We start from the raw sequence: 26,272 nt of genomic DNA, 5'->3' as shown, positions 1-26,272 counted from the left end.
AAAATTGGATTTCAACTTAATTTTTTTTAATACTTGGAATTTTCATATGAGTAATTTAGGGACAAGAAAAAAAATATTGCAGATTATTTCCAAGTATTTTTACCTATAACTCCCCAACTCTGCACGTTGAATGGTGCCAACGGTCACCCACCAAAGTCCAGCCCGACGGCAAGTGCGCAAGCCCGTGCGCAAGTGACAGCGTTGGCTTATGTACAACCGAAGTCATGACTAAATTTTGACAATGAACATCACCTAATTAATCACTCTCTCGCAATATTTCCCAGTTTTTTTAATATAGTTGATCGTTTGGGCCGTTAATAAATTACATTTCCAATGTTATAATGACAAACAATATTGATGAAATGTGGCATTGTGTAGAAAAAAATAATTTATAAGCATGAAATCAACCAAATATGTGATAAAACATACAGCACAGCGTTCAGGACTTGTGAGTGATACGGTGCGCGGGAAGTTTTCGCCCCTACGCATTCAGCGAAAATGTTTACCAATTAGGCACCGTGTAAATGTTAAATCTGCTGCACTCGATCAGAGACTTGAATGTCCCTTTTTTACGTTTTTGAAAATATATCATGTGGGTCAATCCACGTCAAATCAACCAATTTTTAGACAATTTGTCACCTGACCCCCATCGATTTCTTTAAAGGAGAAATATATTGATTATGAATATGGCCTTATTATATATCAGTGGAAAGGTCATGATGTGGGGATTATCATTTGGTCATTGAAAAATAACGAAAGTAATACATAAGGTGGATATCGCCAACTAAAAAGCGCTAAAATGCCTCTCCGAAAATACGCCTCCCAGCGGTCTCTGAATTGACTCGAATTTGATGACGTGTATGAGTGTACGAGAGACGTGATTAGCTCTCCCACGTCAAGCTCCATTGCATGCAAAACCTGTTGCGAGGGTACGTTTTCTCCACACTGTCACTGAATACTTCGATCACGAAATGAAAGAAAACCCAGAAGTTTATCTAGATTTTGGATTTTCAAATTGATGATTTTGAAGATGAAGAGAATGGTGATGAAGTTTCTAGCTCTAGTGACGTGGATGGAGGTAAATTAGGGGAATTACGCCTATGATGATGAGTCGGACAATTCAACTTGCATGACGATTCGCTACCAACTCATGCAGCTGCTAGTGCTAGACCTACAAAAAATTGGCCTAAACATGCAAGTCGATTTCTTGTAGGGCGCCCTCAAAGTTGGATTTTTCTTAGTCTTAGTCTTCAAGTATGCATAATATTGAGTTCTAAGCTAATTGAATTTGGAGGTTATGAGCCTCCAAACATGCACCCAAAAACATTTAGTTCGGGGGCTCAGGGAGTTTATTCAGCTGATCGGGTACATAAGGTTTGATTTGATGGTCCCAACATGTTGGCATGATATCAGTGGTCAAGAAAATGTGTTGCTGCCGGGTCATATCCTGTAGGGAAGGCCCAGAGGACCCCATTTTTGTCGGCCATCTTGGATTTTTCATGAAAATCAACTATTTTCATATTTTGCACAAACAATGGAAAAATATTAAATAAATATGCATTTCGCAATGATTTAGATAGTAGAAATCGATTGCAATCGTTTTCTGGCCAGTCCGGTTAATATTTTTTGAAAAATATAAGAATTTATGCCAAAATTTCCATGTTTTTAAGTAAAAAATTTGCCTGTGCATTGATATCTTTCTGTTTTGTAATTAAAGGCGAATGAAACTCTTGGAGCAAGTTAGCTTTTGTGAAAGCAGAAAAATCAACGAATAAGATCAACAAAAGTTTGAGTAAAATAGGACTAGCAATAGAAGAGTTATGAGCATTTGAATGTCGAGATCACTAATGCTTTGGAGATCCTCCCATTGGCAATGCGACCAAGATCTATGATGTCACAGATGAACAACTCTCCCCTTTTGGACACTGAAAATATACCCCAAAACATCTCTTTTTGCTCATTCTAATCATATGACAAACGATTCATCAATGATATAATGTTGTGAAACCTCTGTACTTGTCCTCTCATAAAGAGAACACCTCACCTTGTGATAGACTCTATAAAAGTGAGAATATAAGTGAAATGAGTACTAGAGTAATGAGGGAGTTGTACGTGTGTGACATCACAGATCTTGGTCGCATTGCCAATTGGAGGATCTACATGGCATTAGTGATCTCAATATTCAAATGCTCATAACTTTCTTATTATTCATTCAATCTTCCTCAAACTTTCAACAATATGTTTCTTTGATTTTTCTCTTTGATATGGATTCAGCTGGTTTCAAGGGTTTCATTCTCCTTTAATATCAACAACTAATGCAAAATATTAGCATTCAACACGAAAGAGGATATATCAATGAGAACATTGATTTGCTTTATGACAGTATTAATGTCCTAACTTGCGTAATTATAGGGAAAATACCTCAAAATGTATTCCCCGATATTGTGATAAATGACACCAAAAAGCACCCTCCGTCACTAGTTATACCGACTACAATGCGCTTGCTGGCATGCCTTTGTTGGTGTGACTAGCACGCATAAATGCATGTAATGAGCGTCGCAATATAATACAAAAGTGTATATTACATATATGGGTATGAGGGCAAAAGGCGTTTTTTACATATTACAGCAACTTTTTATATTAATGAAACCTCTTGGAAAAGTTAGAGGAGGCATTGCTCTGCATGTCGCAAGCAATTACATTCGGGCACCTTAAAACATAGTTCAGCAAGAGCCTGTCGAAGGTACCCCATTCCTATTGGAAGCTTGACTATTAAAATATCTCGCCTTCTGAAATTACCCACCCCTTTTCTATATTTTACCTTTTAATAGAAAATCTGCGAATTTGGAGCCCACATTGAGGCACAAAGATGTTTCTCCTAAATAGCAAAACACTTTCATTGTCTTAAAACCACTTGGATGCAAAAAAAATAGTTTTTTCTCTGGCTGCTACATTATAACGAAGTGCTGGCACATCGAAGCCTTACCCCCTCAGGGCAGGCTAAAGTCACCCAACCCCTATTTCGTTTATTGCCCATTTCTAGGAAAATTCGCCATTTTGGAGTCCCATTGAGACCAATGGCGTTTCTGCTTTGCAGAAAGTCACTTTTATTGTTTTGTAACTCCTGGGAGACAAAAATGTATGATTTTCTCCATCAGCTTCACTTGAAGACGTGCTCGCACACAGAAGCCTACCCCGTCAGAGGCTGTAGAATCCCCCCCCCCCCCACACCCTTTTGTCTATTTTCCCACTTTATTGAATAATTCGCAGTTTTTTACCCCCTCGTTCAGGCAAAATAGCATTCCTGCTATATAATGAAGCCAATTTAAGCTTAAAGATGAAAGAATAGGCTTTCTTCTATCAGCTACATGCAGAAAACGTGCTGGCACATCGAAGCTACTCAATTCAGGGGCTGCTGAAGTCACCCCACCTTTTTGCCTATTTTCCCTCTTGGAAAATTCGCAGTGTTTAGCCCCATTGATGCAAAAAGGTATTTCTGCTATGAAGTAAAACCACTTTTTTTTAAACTCCCCTGGGCTTGGGGATGAAAGAGTAGACTTTTTATATAAAGAAGTGCTGGCACATCGACGCCTACCCTCTTCAGGGGCTGCCGAATATTAAGTCAACCCATCCTGTTTGTCCATTTTGTCTAATTATTAGAAAATTCGTCATTTTGGAGTCACCATTGAGGCAAAGGGCGTTTCTGATATAATAGTAAAGTCATTTTTATTTTTTAAATCACCTGGAAATTAAAAAGAAGGCTTTTTTGTTTTGTTTTATCAGCTACATATAAAAAGGTGCTGGCACATCGACGCCTACCCTCTTCAGTGGCTCCAAATTGGCAGATTTTCCCATAGATTGGCAAAATACGGAAAGGGAGCGTGTGACTTCAGCAGCCCCCTGAGGGGTAGGCTTCGATGTGCCAGCACTTCGTTATATGTAGCAGATAGAAAAAATACTACTTTTTCGCATCCAAGTGGTTTTAAGACAATGAAAGTGGTTTGCTATATAGGAGAAACATCTGTGTGCCTTAATGTGGGCTCCAAATTCACAGATTTTCTAATAAAAAGGTAAAATACAGAAAAGGGGTGGGCAATTTCAGGAGACTCTGACGGGGGTAGGCTTTGCTGTACCAACACCTCCTTATATGTAACTGATAGAGGAAAGGCAACTCTTTTGTCTCCATGTGGTTTTAAGACAATGAAAATGGATTGCTTTTTAGCAGAAACACCCTTTAGCCTCAGTGGGGGTTCCAAATTTGCAGATTTTTCCATAAATTTGCAAAATACGGAAAAAGGGGATGGTGTCTTCGGCAACCCACTGACGGGGGTGGCTTAGATTTTCCAGCAATTCTTTATATGTAGCAGATAGAAAAAAGTCTACTCTTTTGTCTCCAAGTGGTTTAAAACAATAAAAGTGGCTTCACTACATAGTAGAAACACTTTTTTTCATCAATGTGGCTCCAAAATGACGAATTTTCCAAAAAATGGGCAAAATACGAAAAAGGGGCTGGGTGACTCGGGGCAGCCCCCTGAGAGGGAAGGCTTTGCTGTGCCCTCATTTCTTTAAATGTAGCTGATAGAGAAAAGCCTACTCTTCCGTCTCCAAGTAATTTCAAGAAAATGAAAGTTGTTTTTTACCTTTAGAACCGAAGCATCATTTTGCAACATTGAGGGCCTCAAAAGGCAAGATATTTTAATAGTCAAGCTTCGGATAAGGGTGGGGTACCTTCGACAGGCTCTTGCAGAGCTATGTTTTAAGGTGCCCGAATGTAATTGCTCGCGACATGCAGAGCAATGCCTCCTGTAACTTTTCCAAGAGGTTTCATTAATATAAAAAGTTGCTGTAATATGTAAAAAACGCCTTTTGCCCTCATACCCATATATGTAATATACACTTTTCTATCACGACGCTCATTACATGCATTTATGCGTGCTAGTCACACCAAAGATACTACAGGGGAAGATCGGACAGTACATAGACCGGCCCGCGTAATGAAACGCTCGGGAAGAGCGCCCTACAGTGTTGAGTAAGTAACGACCTTTTTTACCTTTGAGTATCGCGAGATGGTTGTGTACAAAACATGAAAGAAATTGTGAAGGGTTGAAGGAATAGACGATTTTTACATTTTGAAATTTTTTTTCTTCAATTATTTCCCCCTTAAATTTGAGATGAATATATTTGCAGAGGTTTCTTGGTAATAAAACGTGGAATTATTCCCATGCGTCACCCTTGAACCCTCTCCAAACTCCCCTCTCTCATTTCTCCCATATGTTTTATACACAGTTGCGTGCCGATATGCGAAGGTTTACTTACTCAACGCTGTTGGGCGCCCTTCCCCATAAGCATTTATCGAGCGTTTCAAAAAATCGTCAAAGTGTCCGATCTTCCCCTTGTAGTATCTTTGCTCACGCCAACAAAGGCGAGGCAAGACCGATTGAGTCTATTGTACTATAGGCATGCCAGCGAGTGCATTGTAGTCGGTATCACTAGTGTGACTAGTGACGGAGGTTGGTTTTTGGTGTCATTTTATCGCACTATCGGGGAATACATTTGAAGGTATTTTCCCTATATCTAAGCAAGTTAAGACATTAATACTGTCATGAAGCATATCAATGTTCTCGTTAATATACATCCTCTTTCGTGTTGAATGCTAATATTTTGCATTAGTTGTTGATACTAATGACAAAACAGAAAGAAATCAATGCACATGCAAAGTTTTGCCTAAAAACATGGAAATTTTGGCATAAATTCTTATATTTTTCAAAAAATATAAACCGGACTGGCCAGAAAACGATTGCAATCGATTTCTACTATCTAAATCATTGTGAAATGCGTATTTATTTAATATTTTTCCACTGTTTGTGCAAAAATATGAAAATAATTGATTTTCATGAAAAATCCAAGAGGGCCGACAAAAATGGGGTCCTCTGGGCCTTCTGTACAGGATATGACCCGGCAGCAACACACTTTCTTGACCACTGATATCATGCCAACATGTTGGGACCATCAAACCTTATGTACCCGATCAGCTGAATAAACTCCCTGAGCCCCCGGACTAATTGACTTGAACGCTTAACACCATTTTTGGCGACCTTGTGCGCAATAACAGCTGGTCAGATCCGTGCCATGATATACTGCCCATGTTAAGACTATAAAGTTCTTCAAATTTACATAAAATTAGAACACTGCTTTATCAAACTTGGCTCCAGCAGTCAATCAAAAATAGCTAATTTTATTTAAAAGTGATTGTTTGACCATGCATTGGTTGCTAAGGGAGGCCGTAACTTAGTAACCGTTTGAGCTTGGGGCAAAATATTTCTGAATTTTCCGTCAGACGTTTGGGGGCACATTTGGTGCGAGTTCAAAGAAAGCCTCAACTGGTTTCAATTACTAGTCACAGGTCCAATTGGTATCTATTAGACCTTCGGATTAGAAAAAAAATGATATGGGGATTGATAAAAGGTCTTCATGTTACCATGTGTTTTTTCAAATTTCCACATTTCAATTTGATCGACCGCCCTTTTAAAAATGGACTGAACCTTGATAAAGCTGCTTCTCTCCAATCAAGCTAGGTCTACATACTGTTTAAACTTATTTAGTGAAATTACATTAAAGTGTAAATATATATTATATATGAAATTTGCATCGAAATAAAGCACATCATGATATCATACTATAAAACACCTTTTTTCAGAAATTACAGTCTACATTAATATAGAGTGCATTCAACTTTAAAAAAGAATATACAAATACATAAACAGTGTTGCAATAAAAAAGTTTTTTATTTAAAAAAAAACAAAAAAATTTTTTTTATTATTTCAAAACAATATTTTTTCCAATGAAAGATGTAATTTTTTGTTAATCAATTATACTCTACAGTATGACGTAAGTGCTTGATGTTTTAAATGCATTTTGGAGTAAGTAAAGTGATGACTACAATTTTTTGACGGAATTTCCAACAGAAAAATTAATATTTCCCCAAAATTAATAAATCATGGAAATTGAATGCTTAAAAAAAAAGAACACTAAAGTAAGCTGACATTTTATAAGTTTATCCCTCATACATGTACATGTAGTCCCGGGGTATTTTAAGTCTTGTCAATCTAGGTGGTAGGGCTGATAAAAATTTGCACAATGGTAGAAAATGACATAATAATGGGGCTTCAAAGCTTAATGTCATTAAATCAATATGCTTTATTTCCTTTGAATGAATTATGACATTATTAGTGCATGAAATACAAATTTTGGTTTAAATCTATAAATAAAGCCTTTTAACTGCTTACCCGGTATTTTTGAAAATTGAGGAATTCTAATCAAATGCATAAATATTTGAAGAAAAATATCAGTGTAAAGATGTTCACAATGTTTTTTAATTTTTTAGAGAATCCACATTGGATTTATACATGAAATCACGTTTTTGAGCAATTTGGGGTCTGACATGCACTTGTCGTGTATCATCATATACCTCATACCCATGCATGCATCCCAAAAATGTCTTGGAATGATATGGCATGGCCCTGTTGTGTTATGGATTTATCATTGACATATTTTAGGGGGTCATTAAGGTCCCTGTCCCGACTGTTAGGGTATAATGTTTGCTAGCTGATTATCTTGTACTGTATAGATTACTTTTCTTTACAAAGCGCTTTTGTTTGTACCTCAAGAGTATGATGTAAGTTTTACATTCTATTTGTAAAATGTGATGCTTGTGCAACACTTCCATTTTATTCAATTAGGCCTACTACTATTACGGTATTTGAGCTTATTTTGAATATTTTAGTGTTTCTTTCCCTGTCCAAAAAGTGAGCACAACACTCAGATATGTTTGTTAAAATGATATTCTTATGGATTGATGTGCACAATTGAAAAGGGAGGAAAGGAATATGACAAAACGATGGGGAAGGGGAGAATAAAGGGGGAAACAGAAAGAGGAGAAAAAGAGTGATGTTGAAAAAGAGTTTTAGTTAGTTACAAGAAAATATTACACCTCTAAGTCTAAAGTATGAAAAAAAGTGTTCATCTAAAATCAAATCAATGCGAATTTACAAGACATAAGTCTATGTGGTGTTTTAAAACATAAAAAAAAAAAAAAAAACAGGTGTTTTAATACATGTATTAAAACATGTTTTAAAACGCGCCAACCCTGCACATAAACAAAGAGCTTTAAAAAAAAAGGTGTGTTTTCAATGACCTATGAGAATGGGAGAGTTTCTTATAATGCTAGAAGAGGAATTCCAGGTTTAGAGCCAGCAACTGAAATGGACCTACATGTAATAGTATTTAAAATGAAATGGCAAAACCTGTCAATGTTTTTATAATTTTTCTTTGCCTTTCTTTTTCTTCCTCCCAGTGTCATGTTTTCTTCAATCTGTCAGTCATTATTGACTCGATCCAGTCAGTTTATGGTGTCTGGTTTTAGGGGCACAGCAGCAATACAATGGCAGCAACTAAGAGTAAGTTTTTTTTAAATAAATTTTTATGCGCCCGTCATACAGGACGTATTATGGTATCACGCTCCATGTCCATCCGTCTGTCCGTCAGTTAACTTTTCCTTGTAAATACGATAACTTCTGTTTAACTTGACCTAGGCTCATATAATTTGGTGTGTATGATACTAGCATGGATCCAAGGAAGCCTTTTGATTTTGAGGTCAAATGGTCAAAGGTCAAGGTCACAGTGACATTTTTTCATCTTACCCTTCTGCAGTCCTTGTAAACGCGATAAATTCAGTTTAATTTAACCTAGGCTCATATAGTTTGGTGTGTATGATAATAGCATGGATCCCAGGAAGCTTGATTTTGAGGTCAAAAGGTCAAAGATCAAGATCACAGTGACATGTTTTCATCTTACCCTTCTGAAGTCCTTGTAAACACGATAACTTCAGTTTATCTTAACCTAGTCTCATATTATTTGGTGTGTATGATGCTAGCATTGATCCCAGGAAGCCTATTGATTTTGAGGTCGAAAGGTCAAGATCACAGTGACTTATTTTTCATCTTACCCTTCTGAAGTCCTTGTTAACGCGATAACTTCAGTTTAAAGGTCAGGTCCACCCCAGAAAAATGTTGATTTGAATCAATAGAGAAAAATCAAACAAGAATAACGTTGAAAATTTCATCAAAATCGGATGTAACAGAAGAAAGTTAAGACATTTTAAAGTTTCTTTTATTTTTCAAAAAACAGTTAAATGCACAACTCAGCAACATGCAAATGAGAGAGTCGATGATGTCCCCCACTCACTATTTCTTTTTTTTTTTTTTTTTTTTTTTACAATATTTCAATTTTTACAGATTTACAATAAGGACCAGATTTACTGAACCATAAAACTTTAAAATGTCATAACTTTCCTATTTTACATCCGATTTTGATGAAATTTTCAGTGCTATACGGTTTTTTTTCTCTCTATTTGTTCAAATCAAATTTTTGTTGGGGTGGACTTGTCCTTTAACTTAATCTAGGCTCATATAATTTGGTGTGTATGATAATAGCATGGATCCAGGAAGCTTATTGATTTTGAGGTCAAACAGTCAAAGGTCAAGATTACAGTGACATGTTTTCATCTTACGTTTTGAAGTCCTTGTTAACGCGATAACTTTAATTTGACTTAAAGAAAAATGCCAGTAGTTGCAGTAAACACTGAATTCATGAGAAAGTCTGTAAACCAGGCTTAATTGTCAGTATATCATCGAGGATCTAGATCTGGTACAGTTACATAAACTGAACTTTGTGAAATCTTGAAATCTACGCTGAAAAATGTTCACACTGAAGATCACCAACACAGATAAGCGCACGTGGGACAGTGTATTATGATTGCCTTGAATGTCGGCCCGAAGCTTGACCCGAATCCTGTGCTTATTTGCTGATTTCTCAGCCATTACACAATTTCTTCCAGAATTCTTTGGCACATATGTTTTATTTATACAAACAGACACTTTGGTGGTCATTTCATTGGATACGAACTCATTTTGATATCGTTACCACAACTGGCATTTACCTTTAACCTAGGCTCATATAATTTTGGGTGTATCGTAACTAGCATAGATCCCAGGAATTCTATTGATTTTGAGGTCAGAAGGTCAAAGGTAAAGTCGCCACTTTCCGCTTTTCTTGCTTGACCAATAACTCCATTTTCCGTGTTACAGGTGGGCGTATTATGTGCTCGCCTCTTGTTAAACAATGATAAGATTTTTGTAAATGATTTGACCTTCATGTACTGACTACAGAAGGGAGACACCATTTCAATGGCAAATAATTGGATAGAGGGGTCTATTGATGTAAAATATCTATTTCTTTGGGGCTGTGGATGATTTTGAATCATTGATAATATCTCTCTGTAGTGAAATAAAAATTGATGGCTCTTTTCTATATAGCTGTATTTTCGCTGGGGGATTAATAGAGTTGTCTGGATTATTGCGGTTGAAATGTTTGTATTTTTGAATAATTTGAATTGTAGATTAACCAAATTGTTATATTTACACATTATTGTGCTCTTCTCCCAGGGTGTTCAATGCAACTAGGTTTATTGAATATACACTACTCAAAAAAAGTTAAGGACCACTTTTTAAAACGTACATAAAGATTTTATACAAGGTGTTTTATTTCTGGAAATACCTCAGTACAACTGTCCTAAATGTCCTTAAACACGCTGTAATCAATTTCACGCATGGGTGGTTTCAGTTGTTGTACAATGTCTCTCGCATCACTGCACATCCTGAAAAGTGGGCCCTGAGGGGTATCAGCTACCGACATGAAGTGGTAAAAACGAATGTCTGAGTGTCTTTCAGGCAGTTCAGTAACGAGTGTGACCACCTCCTGCAGCAATAACGGCTTCACAGCGCTGTCTCATGGAGCTGATGAGGCGATTGATGTCTCTGACGTCCAGTGCATCCCATGCAGCCTCCAGAGCCACACCCAGCTGCTGCAGTCCAAGTGGATGGGCTTCGAGCTGCTCGAGACTCCTCCCCATCATGTCCCAGACGTGCTCTATCGGGTTTAAGTCCGGGGACCTCGCTGGCCACTCCATACGCTCAATCCCCTGGCCCTCAAGGAACTCGGTCACCACCCTAGCTCGGTGGGCACGGGCATTGTCATCCATGAAAATGATGTTTTGTCCCACATTTTCTGCAAATGGCACCACTATAGGTTCAAGGACCTCATCCCTGTACCTCACTCCTGTCATTGCTCCCCCTGGGACCACGTAGAGACGAGTACGGTTGGCGTAGGTGATGCCTCCCCACACCATGACGCTGCCTCCCCCATAACGGTCATGTTCTGCAATACAGGGGTCTGCAAATCTCTCTCCAGGGCCCCGTTGCATAAAACTTTTGCCGGAGTTTTTTACGGCAAAAAATCAGGAAACTACGGCAAAAAAAAAATTGCCGGAGTTTTCCATTGCATAAAACTTTGCCGGAGTTTTTTACGGCAAAACTTTTAAAAAACTCCGGCAAATCAAGTGGGTTTTTGCCGTAGCTCCTGTACCAACGGCAAAGTCCTAAAAACTCCGGCAAAACTATTTCAAGGCAGCTGCTCAGGATCTGTCCCAAGTACCATATACAGTATTCACCTGTCTACGGCTTCAAGAATAATTAGAAGGGTGACATAAGCCTTGTATAGGCTACGCAATAAGGTAATTACAGAAAATTTCATATAATGTAGTAAAAATAGGGCCTAGGAAGATCTAGATTCTAAGTGAAGTGGGGGGAATAATACTAGTTGGTGGTTTCATTTTTTTTAATTTATCAACCCTGTGACAGCTCAATAATAAAAATCTTCTAAGATAGAATCTAGTTCTAGTTTAAGTAAATCTATATGATTATAGTGTTTTTGAAAAGTTATGCTGTGAATAGAGCGATGCAGTTGGACTAAACACTTTAAATTACTCAAAACATAAGGCTTTAAAGTTGAACTTGAACTTAGGCAGTCTGCTCTTTTTCTTTGCTACCGTGAATATCGCCAGAGCCTCCGGCTGGCGAGTTGGCCGCTGGTTCAACCTCTATGCGATATGCAACGATGTGTTGTTGGAGTACCTCCTAAGCCGCCTCAATTTTTGCTGTTTTTTACCATTTAACCATCTTTGTAAATCCAAATATGTACAAGTTCTACGAGACATACCAAGAAATACTACCCTAAATCAACTGAAATACTCAGAAGTATGAGCTAACTTTATTTTAACGATTGAACAGACTTGTACTGCAAGTTCAATTTTACGAGGAAAACTTGAATAGCAGTCGATACGGCCCAGTCCCGCACTTGCAAAAATAAGTTGGAACTTCAAAGTAAGATTAGGACGCGCTCATTGGACATCTTAATTTCTCACCTTTGCCAGTCTCATTTTTCTTTAACAGGTCATAAAAACTGGGTGATGATTGAGAAGGAGGGGCATGCCGGAGGAGGTCTATCTTTCACTAAAAACAGACCTAACTTATATTTTTCTTTCCCGTCGCTCGGCTTGCTCCAGTCCAAGACAGACGACGATCGAGCACGTAAACAAATGAAAAGGGGAAATGAAATATCCGACTGATATATTTATCAAAACTTACACTATATAATACAGTGACCCGAAATTTGTGTGGATTCCTTTTTAATTTCACACTTGTGTCTACATGTATATGATAGAAGGCTGGGAACAAAATGTAATAAAGTAAGAAAAACTAGCCATCATCGAAAGTTCCTGAACGGGGACAACTGAGAGATGTTTTATTTTTTTCTTTGTGGTTGCTTTATAAAACCCAGGAATAAAACTCAATTAATGATAACCTCCATGATGGGATGAAACTGTCCCCAAACATCTAACATACAATAAGAGAGAGAGAAAGAGAGATAGCAAGAGGGGGATTATTCTGGAAGAGGGGGGGGGGGTAAACAGCCTAGGTCTACACATTGTATTTACATTGGATGAAAGTATGTATATCCAAATTATTTGACAAGGAACAAATAATTAAATTCATGCAATTCAATCACACCACCCCCTCCTCAATGCCATTATTCAAAACATTATAATATTGTTAGAAAAAGTGGAGGAAAACATTTTGTATCACATTTGTCCATAATATTTCAAAAAGGTTCTTTTTTGTTGTTGTTGCTTTCTTGGCAATGTTAAAAATATTTCCAAAATATCCAAATTAGCAATTTCATAAAACATAGATCCATAGTGTTGAAGGTGTGGCAATTATATGGGTGGGGGGGGGGGGGGGGGGGGGCGAACAAGACTTGATGTTTTTCTTGGTAATATTTTATGTAACAATCAAGAATATTTTCCTTTATGGGCCAAGAGGGATGGTGCAATTGTATTTTTATAGTCGGACGCCGACCTAAGGGTTAAATCATTTTATTTCTACTGTCAATTAAAATATCAGTCACACAAATCAGACATCTCTTTCTTAATAATTCTCCTTTCTTTCTTTTTCTTCCTCTTCTCTCTCCCTTTCTCCTTTTTAAACAATTTAATTCTGAATTATATATTTAAAATAATTTAATTTGCAATTGAGAATGGGGAAGACTTATCACTTATTAAGAACAGTTTTCTTCTCTCAATTAAATTACGGTCACACAACTCGGATGTCTCTTTCTTAATACTTTCTTTTTTCTATCTTTTCTCTCGCAATTTATCCTCTTTTAAACAATTTATTTCTCATAGAATTATACATTTAAAACAATTTTATTTGCAAGCGAGAATAGGGAAAAACTTATCACTTATTAAGAACAGTTTTCTTTTTTCAATTAAATTACAGTCACGCAACTCAGACGTCTCTTTCTTAATACTTTCTTTCTTTTTCTATCTCTTCTCTCGCAATTTATCCTCTTTTAAACAATTCATTTCTCATTGAATTATACATTTCAAATAATTTTATTCGCAATCACTTATTAAGAACAGTCAGAGTGACAGTCAAAAGAACTTGTTATGAACCATTATAATACTTTTAATTTAATTGAAAATAATTTTTATCAAGTCATATTTTAATTTCAATGCAGTATCCCATACCCTTATATGCGTATTGAAAGATGTGATTGAATGTTGACAAGGTCCCTTTTCTTTTAAATCAACATAACAGTACCCTTGGAAAATGTTTTGCAGATGGCGTAAGATTGGAACTATGGCTAATGACACCAGTGTGAGATCCACAAACAATGCTGACAGATCATATAACAGACTTGCAATATGAACATGTATAAATAAACTTTAAAACTGTTCTTGCACAGGGATTCCCATCAAGATTTCAAAACCTAAATTTTTATGTTGCATTGCAAGGCATTTGTTCAAATTCTACCGCAGTATTGAATGAATAACATTATCTTCTATCTACTGAGATGAGAATAAAGTTCAAGTTTAACTTTCTCAATCCTGAAGAATGTAGTCTTTGTCACTTTTTGTTCAAAATTATGAGGCAATGACATCAACAACTTATGCCTAGGTCACATTCGCCGGTGGCATTATGGCGAGTCGAAATCAACCATTTTACTCATCCTTGTACCAGCTTCATGTAGGTGGTTCGTATAGTAATACATAAAACGACTGATTTTGACTTGCCGTAAGGCCACCAAATGTGACCAAGGTATAACTCATTTTCATATTACTTGCTAAAATATATGCTTTTGGAAATTTCCAAAGTTCAAGGTGATTTACTTCATTTTCTAAAAACAATATTCAACAGGTTTCCAGTTTAAAAAAAAATGGAGAGGAAGTTGCATTGTTCAATGTTACTACTGATTTCCATTAACAAACTGCTGCATTCTGAGCGTCTCCTGCTGAACTTGCTGCAGATCCATGCTCCTGGTACTTGGTGTGCTGGTCATAACAGGAAGAGCACCTTCTCTTCTCTTATGCTGGGTGTCATCTTGGTGTCCTAAAAATCAACTAGACCCCATCTACCCTGGATGTCAATGGTGCCCTGGGAACAGCTTGAGGTTCCGCCTCAACCTCCTTTTCCTCCTCTGGCTTCCCCATGTCCAGAAGCAGGCTGCCTTATGTGAAAGCTGCACATCAAGAAAATAATTTTTGACTTAACTTTAATTACATCTTCAAACCATTCCGCATTGATTTTTTTTTTATTGACTTACTATGATTCAACATTTTTATTTCATTTTGGAAATCTTAAATCATTTACCAACTCTGAACGAAAATCCCTCAATCTGGCAATAGTAGTTGAAGCTACTTACTATTCCTTGCAGAAATTTTCATGAGGAAAGAAGAACTATCCCCGTTAAAATTCAGATTTAATTAATTCAAAATGAATGATAGGAATTCTATGGGTTAGTGATAATTATTCTAGCTTTTAAAAAATCTGAATTTTTCATTGTAAACCAGTTTACCTATTTCTATAGGGAGAACCATCTTGTACAAATTTCAATCGAAATTATGCTCCTTTCTCGAGAAAATGAATGAAAGAATATAGCAAAATTAATACAATGATCCTTAGGTATATATATTTTCAACTTTGTTGTGCCTTTGTGTGATAAATCTTTTATGTAAAACTAACCAGTTGCTCAGATGCCCCAGTCTCTGTCTCCTGGCCATGGACCCAATGCTTGGCCTTGTCCCTCATGGCTGCCAGCACAATCTCCATATTTGGCTTCACTTTACCACCTAAAGATTTAACAAAGTGCAGTAATGCCACAATTATAAATGTTCTCCATGCAAACAGGGATCACAGCAGAAGGATCTTTAAAAAAAACTATGAAGGGTGATTTTGACTCGCCTCACCCCAGGCGCAGATCCAGGAATTTCCAAAAGGAGGGGCACTTTTGTCCAGAAAATGTTGACAACCCCAAAAAAAATGGTCATCACTTGCATATATACACAGTACTTTCAACAATTTTTTTGGGGGTGTACCCCCCCAGATCTGTGCCTACCCCCCCCCCCCCACAAACACAGGGGATCTAGGCCAAAGAAGAATCTGTCAATAACAAATTTTGAAGTCACTACACACAGAACTGTTCAGTTATGAAGTTTTCCACAAATGCAACAATTTAATTACTGAATGACTGAAATAGACAAAGAATAATACTTGTTTTTTAATTAGTATTTAGCCGTGACACCAATCCATCCTTAACCCGTCGAGGATCATGGGGGTACATTTGTAAGTTTCGAAATTTATGCATCCGCCATTGCAACATCAAAAGATAAAAATATTAAACACACAAATTTGCCAACGATCTCTGGTGAATTTTTACATTTGACCTAACCTGATCATTGTCACTCCCAAATATATATTTGCCAAGTTGAAGTTGAACCATCAAAGGGTTCTTTATTTATCACAGGAACTATGTATATTCAGGTGAACAAGGCATGCCACCTTTGACCTTGATACCCTCAAAATAATTAAAGTATAATCAATCCTACATGCATTCTTGGACAAGTTTGAAATCAAACAGTTCTTTACTTATCAGAATAATTTAAGAAAGACAGGATGGCCAGACAACCCCAAAACCTGTCCTCGGACCCACCTCCGATGGGTGGATGTAAAAAAATTCTAGATATTTTGGATTAGTTGCATGACAATTACAACAAAATAAAATTTAAGAGATAGTGATCTTTAATTCTTCTTGATGCATATAAAATATATTCTTAACTCTTATAAATAAAAATACATACCAGTCTTTGTCTGATTCCTAGCATAATCATTCACTCTTTTGTTAGATCACTCCAAGACCGCCTCAGGTTTGAGGCAGTCCGACCTGGGCAGCCAATAGCATCTCCACACAGGCTCTCTGTCTGGTTTCTGCAAACCTTTATTTAAAATGCAAACACAAACAAATCATAAAATAGGTATATGCTATATATTAATTGAAAAGACACTCTGCACTTTGTCAAGAATGTCTAAATTTATTTGACAAAAATCTCATTTCATGGCATATAATTAATATTATTTATCTACTTTGTAAGTTATCAAAATTTAAAATTGCAATCTATTAATGTAACTAGAGTTCAAATCAGGAATTTATAAGAAAGATGTGTTGTACTCTTTCAGTTTTATTCCATGAAAATCTAAATCAAAACTTGTAATTGTAAGAAAATAAGATTTCATCATTTCCAATGGACATATCAAAGAAAAAAAAATCAAAATCAATAATAATTTTCAAAGAATTGCAAGAGGTAATTAAATGAACTTAACTATTATTGATTCAGGTCTACACAATCACTAGCATAGCCAGGTGAGATTAGGTACATTTTCTATTTTTTTTTTTTTGGGGGGGGAGGGGGGTTGTATAAATTTAATAATCAACATGAGGATTCTTACTCATTTCAAATATGCCTGAAACAAATTTTTTTCTTTCTATTCAAGAAGACGAAACCTTTTTTAAAAATTGTATTTTATAACTACTTTATGTTCGACATTATCAGGCAGTAATGACTTCTTCTTCATGAATATTCTTTTCACTTTGAGAAACTTTGCATCGAGATTACCAACATAAAATATAAGCCTGTCTATAAATACTTAAAATGGTAGCAATTAGAATTTTGGCTAATTTGAAATTAAGCTGTATATCTTACCCTTTTACATGGTGATTGCTAACCAACAGCCTTGTGTGGTTTCTTCTCAAAAAGTCACACATGCACTTGAGTTGCTCCAGTGTATATACCTCAACTATTTAAGCTGTTAGATATTGAATGAGAAAATAAATAATCCTATTAGAGAGTCACAAATTAAGACTAGATAAAGTCACACAAATATTTGCATTGAGATTACTTTCAGTATAAATTATCAAATGAATATATACTACTGTAATATGTTTGTGCCGGTGAATTAAACCATTACTAGGATAGGACATTTTGATGGTTGATTCCAATTGTTGGACTTATTACAGTGATTCAAACTTAACAGAAAAAAATTAGCTCAGTACAAACTGGAAAAAAATATTTGGATTGATCATTGAAATTCCCTTTCAGATGATAAATAACCTAAAGGGATTTGTTCATTTCTTCAACATAATTTAGATATGCAAATTTATATGAACTTAGAATATCCAAATTCCAAAACTGCAATTTTTTAATCATTTTTTATTTTCTATCTTAAACAAATAATCAATGATGTTATATGCAATTGAGACCAAAATCAAAATTCTAGCCCCTTAAAAAACATAGTAATGCATGTTAAATACTAACAATACAACAATCCCATAGTCTCCATTCATCCCCAAAATAACATTATATATATGATTTGTTTCTCTGCAAGAATTTTTTTATGAAGGATTTTCAAGATTTTTACTTTAGTGGTCATCAGATCATTAATTTCAATTAATTCAATTAATTGAAATAAATTGCAGTGTTGGATTATAACAAGCTTTAAATTGAGACCAATTTTTAATCTCTAGCCACTGTATAGATTCACGTTCACTGGCGTACATTTTTTTTTGGGGGGGAGAGACTATGGACCCTCTAAAATTTTCAAAAACAAAATAAAGGGGATAACAAAAATTTCGATTTTTTTTTTTTTTTTTTTTTTTTTTTTGTATTAAAAAAAAATGTAAAATTTTTGGATTGCTCAGTTTTTATCAAAAAGATTTGCCCCCTACGCCATTGTCAGTGTCAGGCCCCCTCAAAATTTTTGGCACATTACGCTAAGTACTGTTCATGATCATGATGTCGCAATTTCATGTGGGGTCACCTATAGCAGATCCATGGAAAGGGGGTCAATTGTTACGACTGCCTCCCCCCCCTATTTTATTTCAAATTTTTAAGGGAGAAATTAAAGCCACCATTCAGAGTTGTCAAAAATTTTGGATCGCAGCACTGCACTGTAGGCCCTAGTGCCAATTCGCGCCCTGTAGTACTGTACTAACATGACTAAGTAAAGACACAGGCTCTAGATCTGCACCTGGTACAAGAGAGTCTATGCGCCAACCATTAATCTAGCTCTAGCTCTAGACTAGAGCTACGCACCTTTTTTAAGGGCCTACGTAATACTAATAATAGAACATGTACCTCACTCAGCCTCAGGGGCTTCATGGTGGAGACCTCAAACTGACTGACTGAAGTCTCAACTTCTTCAGAAAAAGTTAACTTAGATCAAGAATGTTGATTCTATGCCTAAAGTTAGATCTGAAAATTCGATCTAACTGTTGTTGTAGGTCTAGAATCTAACCAACTTCAATTCAACTTGTCTGACTTGGTATTTGGTAACGACCGACAGTGACGGTGGTCCAAAGTTTGCAACTTTGGCTTTGCATTCAATTCAATTCTAACATGAAAAATTGATTTGAACAACATGAAATTTTTATTTACTGATACTAATCATAATGTAGAATGTGTGATCATAGCAAGAGAAATACGATAAATAAGCTTTCCAAACGTGTCGATGCAGTTGGTGGTTTCAGCTGTTGGCGCACCAAGTGCGACCAGCGCGGTCACATCACCATGCCGAAGCTCCGGCGGCAATAGACATGGCCGAGACGCAGACCCCGCAGGCGCTTGCGACACAAAAATGGAACGATTCAAACGTGTTAAAAAATCGTGAATCTCACTTTCACGGTGTGAGCACGGATTCAAAACAATACACAGATATTTTTGCAACTAATTAATCGACCTATAATGATAAAAATAGCAAGTATCAACACATTTCATTAAAAAAATATCAAGCTTACCGTTCTATGGAGTCTCCATGATTTTTTCAGCAGCCGCAGATACCGATCGCGATATCGGCTGATATCGGCGTTCATCCTCGTTCAAGTTTATTCAGTCTTAAAAAACTCTGGCAACTTAAAAAACTCTGGCAAAAGTTTGCCAGAGTTTTTTTGCCATGAAATTTTGACCGAATTTGAAACTCTGGCAAAAAACTAAGGTTTTTGCCATATAAAAACTATGGCAAAAATAAGTCTGGCAAAAGTTTTATGCAACGGCCCCCTGGTCGCCTCCAGACTCTCGAACGTCCATCATTGTGGTCAAGGGAAAATCTGCTCTCATCTGTGAACAGAACTCTACGCCATTGCTGTCTGGTCCATCTGACATGCTCCCGGGCCCAGTTGAGACGAATTCTTCTGTGAGCAGGGGTGAGTGGGACACACTGAGCTGGCCGTCTGGCATGCATATTGGCTCTGTGAAGTCGGTTACGGATTGTTTGAGTTGAAACAATCACTCCAGTTGCTGCAGCGAAGTCATTGTTGAGGCGGCGTGCACTGTGAAAGCGGTTGCGGAGGCTGAGATTCGTCAAGTAGCGATCATCTCTAGGGGTTGTCGAAACTGGTCGGCCACTGCGGGGTCTCTCGGAGTATAGCCCTGTCTCTCGGTGTCTTTGATTTGCTCTGCTAATGACACTGTGTGACACGCCCATCATTCTGGCTACTCTTCGCTGACTGAGGCCAGCTTCCAGCATCCCTAGGGCTCTGGCTACATCTGTTTCACTTAGGTGGTGTCTTGGCATTGCTGTTGTAGGCAAGTTGTTAATTGTACAGACTAAAGACGGAAAATGCTTTGGAAGACACTTGTCTTATGGCCCACTGCAATGATGCCAGAGACATCATGAAAGAACTGCATGTGTGAAATTGATGTCATTGTGTTTGATGGCATTCTGGACAGCTGTATCTTGGCATTGCTATTGTCAGCAAGTTGTTGATTGTAGAGACTAAAGACAGAAAATGCTTTGGAAGCCACTTTTGTACGGGCACATTGCAATGATGCAAGAGACATGAAAGAACTGCATGTGTGAAATTGATTTCATTGTGTTTGATGGCATCCTGGACAGCTGTATCTTGGCATTGCTGTTGTCAGCAATTTGTTGATTGTAGAGACTAAAGACAGAAAATGCATTTGAATCCACATTTGTACCACTTCACAATGGGCCCACTTTTCAGGATATGCAATAATGCGAGAGACATCATGCAACAACTGAAACCACCCATGTGTGAAATTGTTACAGGGTGTTTGAGGAGATTCAAGACAGCCATATTCGGGTATTTCTAGAAATACAACACCCGGTTTGAAAATTGTATACACACATTAAAAAGTGGTCCTTAACTTTTTTTGAGTAGTGTATGTTACCGGTATTCATGTGTATATGACTTGTATGGATTTTTTTTCAGACTGTAGTTATAGTGCGCCGTCTTTTTCCACCACCTATTCCTAAACTTGGTAAGAAATACACCAGACCGAAGAAGAGCCATAAGGTTTACATCTTAGAAGAGGATACAACACATCGACCAAGGCAAAAGCTTAAACTTATTCTCAAAGATGATGTACCAAGTAAGTTACAGGAAATAATGATTTTTAAAATATATATTGAATTGAATTGAATAGTTTACACATTAAAAAGATAAAAATATACAAAGCATAACAAAGAACATTATCAAGAAAATGCAAGCAAACAATTTTATTTAAAAAAAAATTGCAATGGAAATGTGAAGAGATCATGAAAAGTTTTGAGAAAAAAATTCCCATGATCCCAATTAACATGAACATAAGACTTACATAATAAATACATTCAGAGATTTTTAAAATTGGTTAGAGATTGATTTTAAAAGAATTGGGAAAAGAAGCAAACAAAAATAAATGTATAGATCTGTATTCGTTTAGAAGTAAATAGTCCTTAAACTTCCATAAATTTAAGAGAGTTGAATGAGTTCAATTTGTTTTTTATATTACCTGGTATGTTATTTCAGAGAAGTGGCCCTCTACATGTTTCAATTGATCTAGAAAAGGAGGTATAACCATGATTGACACAATAATCTTATCTGCTTCATGTATCATGAATATGAATGCTTTTGTGTCTTATAAAGCTTGAATCAAATACATGAAAATAGCCAATTGTAGTTGTAGAGTTATAAAACATTAAGAATATGAAGTTTTTTGAAAAAATATAAAAACAGGTTCAAGGATGCAACTATTAGCAAGTATGTGTGATGCAAGTCATGTTCCAGCTGTGCATTATGGATGCATCATTTTCACCTCTTACTGTACACTTGAAACTGAGTTGCCATGAAATATGCTATCTTTCAAGGAGAATGGTATTATTGAACAGATTTTGATGTGCTCACTCAGATACACTTTATACTCTCTACAATGTATGCTTGTGATGTATTAAAGAACAGATATGGGGTCTTTGCTATCAGAGGAAATTTTGAGGAATTTCATCAAAGTCTTAAGGCTTGGTCCCACTGCACTTACGGATGCAGAGGAGCTGTAAAAGGGAAAAGAATCTTGCCATCCATTTGAAAATGTTATGTATCCGTTGTGTACTCTTTGCATACATGTTTCATACGCTCTATAATATCCATTGAGCATCCATCCACTGTGATTTAATTGTTCGGCCATTTTGTCCATTGTCTGGAGCGGGTGGAGCCACCACAAAATTTTGCTTGTCCACTGTATCCATTATGAATACGTTTTGTGTCCGTCGGCCAGTGGGACCAGGCCTTTACTAACCAACATGTCTAAATTGAATATTGCACATGTTTGATATTAGTGGGGTCTGCATGGCAAGCAGCAGGTAGTTTTGTTATTGCAGCATCTTTCATTGTTGTTATTGAATTACATCCTTTTTTCTTATTAACACCCGGTTACTTGTTGGAATTTTTATACGCCCGTCCTATGGGATGTATTATGGTATTACGCTCGGTGTCCATCCGTCTGTCCGTTAACTTTTCCTTGTAAACGCGTTTAGTTTAATTTAACCTAGGCTCATATAATTTGGTGTGTATGATACTAGCATGGATCCCAGGAAGCCTATTGATTTTGAGGTCAAAAGGTCGAGGTCACAGTGACATATTTTCATCTTAATACCCTTCTGCAGTCCTTTTAAACGCGATAACTTCAGTTTAAGTTAATCTAGGCTCATACAATTTGGTGTGTATGATACAATCATGGATCCCAGGAAGCTTTTTGATTTTGAGGTCAAGAGGTCAAGGTCACACTGTCATGTTTTCATCTTACCCTTCTGCAGTCCTTGTAATTGCTATAACTTCAGTTTAGCTTTTTTTAAACCTAGGCTCATGTAATTTGGTGTGTATTTTACTAGCATGGATCCCAGGAAGCCAATCGATTTTGAGGTCCATAGGTCAAGGTCACACTGACATGTTTTTATCTTACCCTTCTGAAGTCCTTGTTAACGCGATAACTTTAGTTGAACTTAGGCTCATATAATTTGGTGTGTATTATGCTTGGGCATCAGAGCCGAGTAATCGAGTCTACCCGATTCTTGTCACCAGAGCCGAGGAGTCGACCCGGGGGGGGGGGGGGCACTCGACCAAAAAAGGAGTAGGTATGTACCGCTGGCGAGACAAAAAACGGGGCCTTGGAGCAGGCTTATTGTAAAAGGAGGGTCCTCAGAACGGGCTTCGGAACTACAAATGTTTGTGAAAACGGGGGTCCTTGGAACGGTTCGCCTGCATGTGAGTGCGTATGCATCCCTATGGGACTTGCATGCAGCTAGCCCGGCGGCACAGACGCCGGGTGTGCTAGCGCAGAGGCGATGGACGGACAGAGCTCTGCGGCCGCTTTTCACCAAAATTGCGGCTCATTGTAGCAGATCAATGCGACCGGAACGGCGTAACGGAAAATATGCAAAGCTTTGGAGCGGATTTCTTTCTTTTTTTCTCGATAAGAAGAAAATGCTATGCTTTGGAGCGGCTTTCTTTGTTCTTTTTCTTAATAAGACAAACATGCTATGCCTTGGAACAGAAATTTGAGTGTAAAAATGGGGGTCCCCTCCGCGGCACATACCCACTATGCATTATATACTGAGTGCCCCCCCCCCCCCCCCCCAGTCGACCCCCATTCTTTCAAGGCTCAACTCTCGAGCCTGAGGGATCTACTCTACAAAAGAACCGATTCTGTTTTATAACAACCCATAAAAGCCCTGTTGAAGGGAATTCCAGACTTAGTTTATAATTGCAGGCTTAAATCATTGTATGGAAATCTAATACACAAGTTAGTTATAATGTGCAGTTTAGCCAGACCATGGCTCTCTAGACCTATTATTGTCATGTAGGGGATGTGCAAGCAGACTAATCCAAACAGAACATGTCTGGCTTTTCCTATCTACTGACCTCATAATTGCCCCCTCCAAGATACACACTTTCAAGGTCTCAATAACAAACAAGAAACCCAAAAAAGTTGATTTGAAAAAGAGAAAGAGGGATGGAGAGAGAGTGAGAGAGAAAGAGAGGAGGATATCTTGCTAGTGTACACAGTAGCTCCATTCACTTTATGGACATGAAAAGAGCTCGGTATGTATCTCGCAATTCACTAGTATGTAAGTGATGAGTGGAGTCGACTCCTCTCAGAACCGAAGCCTTAGGTCAGAGCCGGAGTCGGTTCTGGGAAAGGTGGGAATCGCCCAAGCCTAGTGTGTATGATACTTGCATACATCCCAGGAATTCTGTTAATTTTGAGGTCAGAAGGTTAAAGGTGAAGTTGCCACCTTCCACTTTTCTTGCTTGACCAATAACTCAATTTTCTGCGTTACAGGCGGGCGTATGATGTGCTCGCATTAGCGACACTTTTGTTCTTGTTGCTAGAACGATAAGACAGACCATTTCCAGGATTGCCTCTGTTGTCTCGATTTCTACAGAGTGCCTCTCAGACTCAGAGGTTGCCCAATTCTTTTACAATGAACAAAGGAGAAATTGATGGAAAAATTAAATTAGCTCTTCTTCTTCTTCAGTAAATCTGTTGTCTCATTTTGATATCCACTACCCTTTGTTGTAACCTGATTGCTTTCTAATTCCATCTTCCCATTGCAGAGCTAGGTAACCGAGGAGAAGTGGTAATGGTTGACAAGAGAATAGGTAGAAACAAATTAATACCATCAGGTGCTGCAGTCTATGCTTCCCCAGAAAACATTCAAGAATTTGCAATGACAATGAAGGCAAGTTAAATACAAAAACAAAACCTCACCAAGTAATGAATGTCTTTCAATTCTTGTTGTTATGTTGTGATACAAGTTATATATTCTAATTATGTATGAGCACATGTTTGGATTACATGTATGAAATAGGTTGTAAGAGATATAAGAACTTTATACATAAACAATATTAGCGGTCATGGTTGGGTGATTAAGAACTTTGTTATTTGCGGGTTTTTAAGGTTATCAATTTATCTGTTATTTCATTGAAATGTCTTTCATCTTATAGTGGAAACAAAGCTGTTGCAGTATTGAAATAAAAGCAGCGACATTTATTTTAGTGAAAATGAGAATGATGAAGTTTGATATTACATCAAGTAATTTTGTTTTTGCATTGTAAATTTGATATAGAAAGAGAAGGAAGAGTCAACAGATGAAGGAAGATTATCTCCAATGGCAATGAAGGTAATTAGGACATATAACGCATTCAAATCCCCATTTGCTAACGTTAGGGATAAGCAGACCCTTTCATTGGTGAAGATGCAATATGGAGCAAAAATTAATTCCTTTCTGTGATCAATTAGTTTGCTTCATTGCAAGTCTCCCATGAAATTAATTCAGGTAAACGAGTGCTTTGTCTTGTGGACTAAGGTGGTGTTGGATGTTCTAGATGCATTTTGGTCAAATTGGTACAAGACTTTACAATTACAAATGTGATTGTTTTGGTGTTAATGGAGATCCAAATAATTCAAAATACTAGACAAAGTGGTTTTTAAAAGAAAAGAATAGATAACTATGCATCAATTTTGCAAAATTAATGAATGTATTCATTCAGTATTGACGTGCAATAAATTATCTAGTACATGGATTCTTAAATGGTGGCGCGCGCGCCACTTGTGGCGCACCGAGCCTTCCGAAGTGGCATAGAAAAAGAAAAAGCATTAGAAAATAAAAGGTTGATCTACTATTAATCTGGAATTGAGGTTTGCTCATTTAATTACAAAGGGAAAATAAAAACTCAGCTCTTTTTTAAATCCAAATGCTATTTGATTTCCTCTGATTTTGTGTAATCTAGCATTCGATAGCCCCTATTATGGAGGATCTATTTATTTACGATTGGTACAAAGACTATGTACACAATATGTGAACATAGATTTGTGAACAGTGCTTTTAATAATAACAATAATAATCATAATTACGTTTTATTCACTCAGGGTAGCCATTTCGGTTAGGGAACTGCAGCGGGCCCTGCATTTCCATGTATGTTATTACTACCCTTCTCCAATCTATATGCTGAGCGCCAAGCAAGAAGGCAGAAGGTTCCATTCCTTTATATATTTTTTTTGTATGACTCTGTTGGGGATCGAATGGCCTCCCGTTCATGAGGCTGACGCTTTACCACTAATCAACATACCCGGTTTGCTTTTCAAACATGACCCTCATCAAGAACAAAATTTAATACAGAAACATAATAATTAACACTAATTTGAGCAAGT

General features: G+C 37.1%; 1 protein-coding gene and 1 long non-coding RNA gene across 5 annotated transcripts in view; one reads left to right on the top strand and one right to left on the bottom strand.

The window, feature by feature from the left end:
- Positions 1-26,272, top strand: part of LOC129256835 (large ribosomal subunit protein bL9m-like) — a 56,284-nt gene that overhangs the window by 21,837 nt on the left and 8,175 nt on the right. For 3 of the 4 annotated variants that reach the window (XM_064097542.1, XM_064097540.1, XM_064097541.1), the window contains 4 exons: positions 8,354-8,456; positions 21,019-21,178; positions 24,676-24,800; positions 25,188-25,241. In XM_064097542.1, the coding sequence (XP_063953612.1) occupies positions 8,358-8,456; positions 21,019-21,178; positions 24,676-24,800; positions 25,188-25,241 (438 nt within the window). In that variant the 5' untranslated portion in view covers positions 8,354-8,357. Of the gene's footprint in view, positions 1-7,642; positions 7,676-8,353; positions 8,457-21,018; positions 21,179-24,675; positions 24,801-25,187; positions 25,242-26,272 lie in introns of those variants that run through there. The other variant, XM_064097539.1, reaches the window with a different exon arrangement.
- On the bottom strand, positions 14,732-19,689 carry LOC135153772 (uncharacterized). Its single transcript, XR_010293278.1, has 5 exons — positions 19,585-19,689; positions 17,495-17,597; positions 16,595-16,729; positions 15,480-15,586; positions 14,732-14,976 (listed from the first exon to the last, which is right to left on the bottom strand). It is a non-coding gene; the product is annotated as an uncharacterized LOC135153772 (long non-coding RNA).

The sequence above is a fragment of the Lytechinus pictus genome, chromosome 3 (genome assembly GCF_037042905.1).
Source record: "Lytechinus pictus isolate F3 Inbred chromosome 3, Lp3.0, whole genome shotgun sequence".
Classification (NCBI taxonomy): Eukaryota; Metazoa; Echinodermata; class Echinoidea; order Temnopleuroida; family Toxopneustidae; genus Lytechinus; species Lytechinus pictus.
The sequence above is the reverse complement of the archived record's forward strand: the minus strand, read 5'-3'. Positions and strand labels throughout refer to the sequence as shown.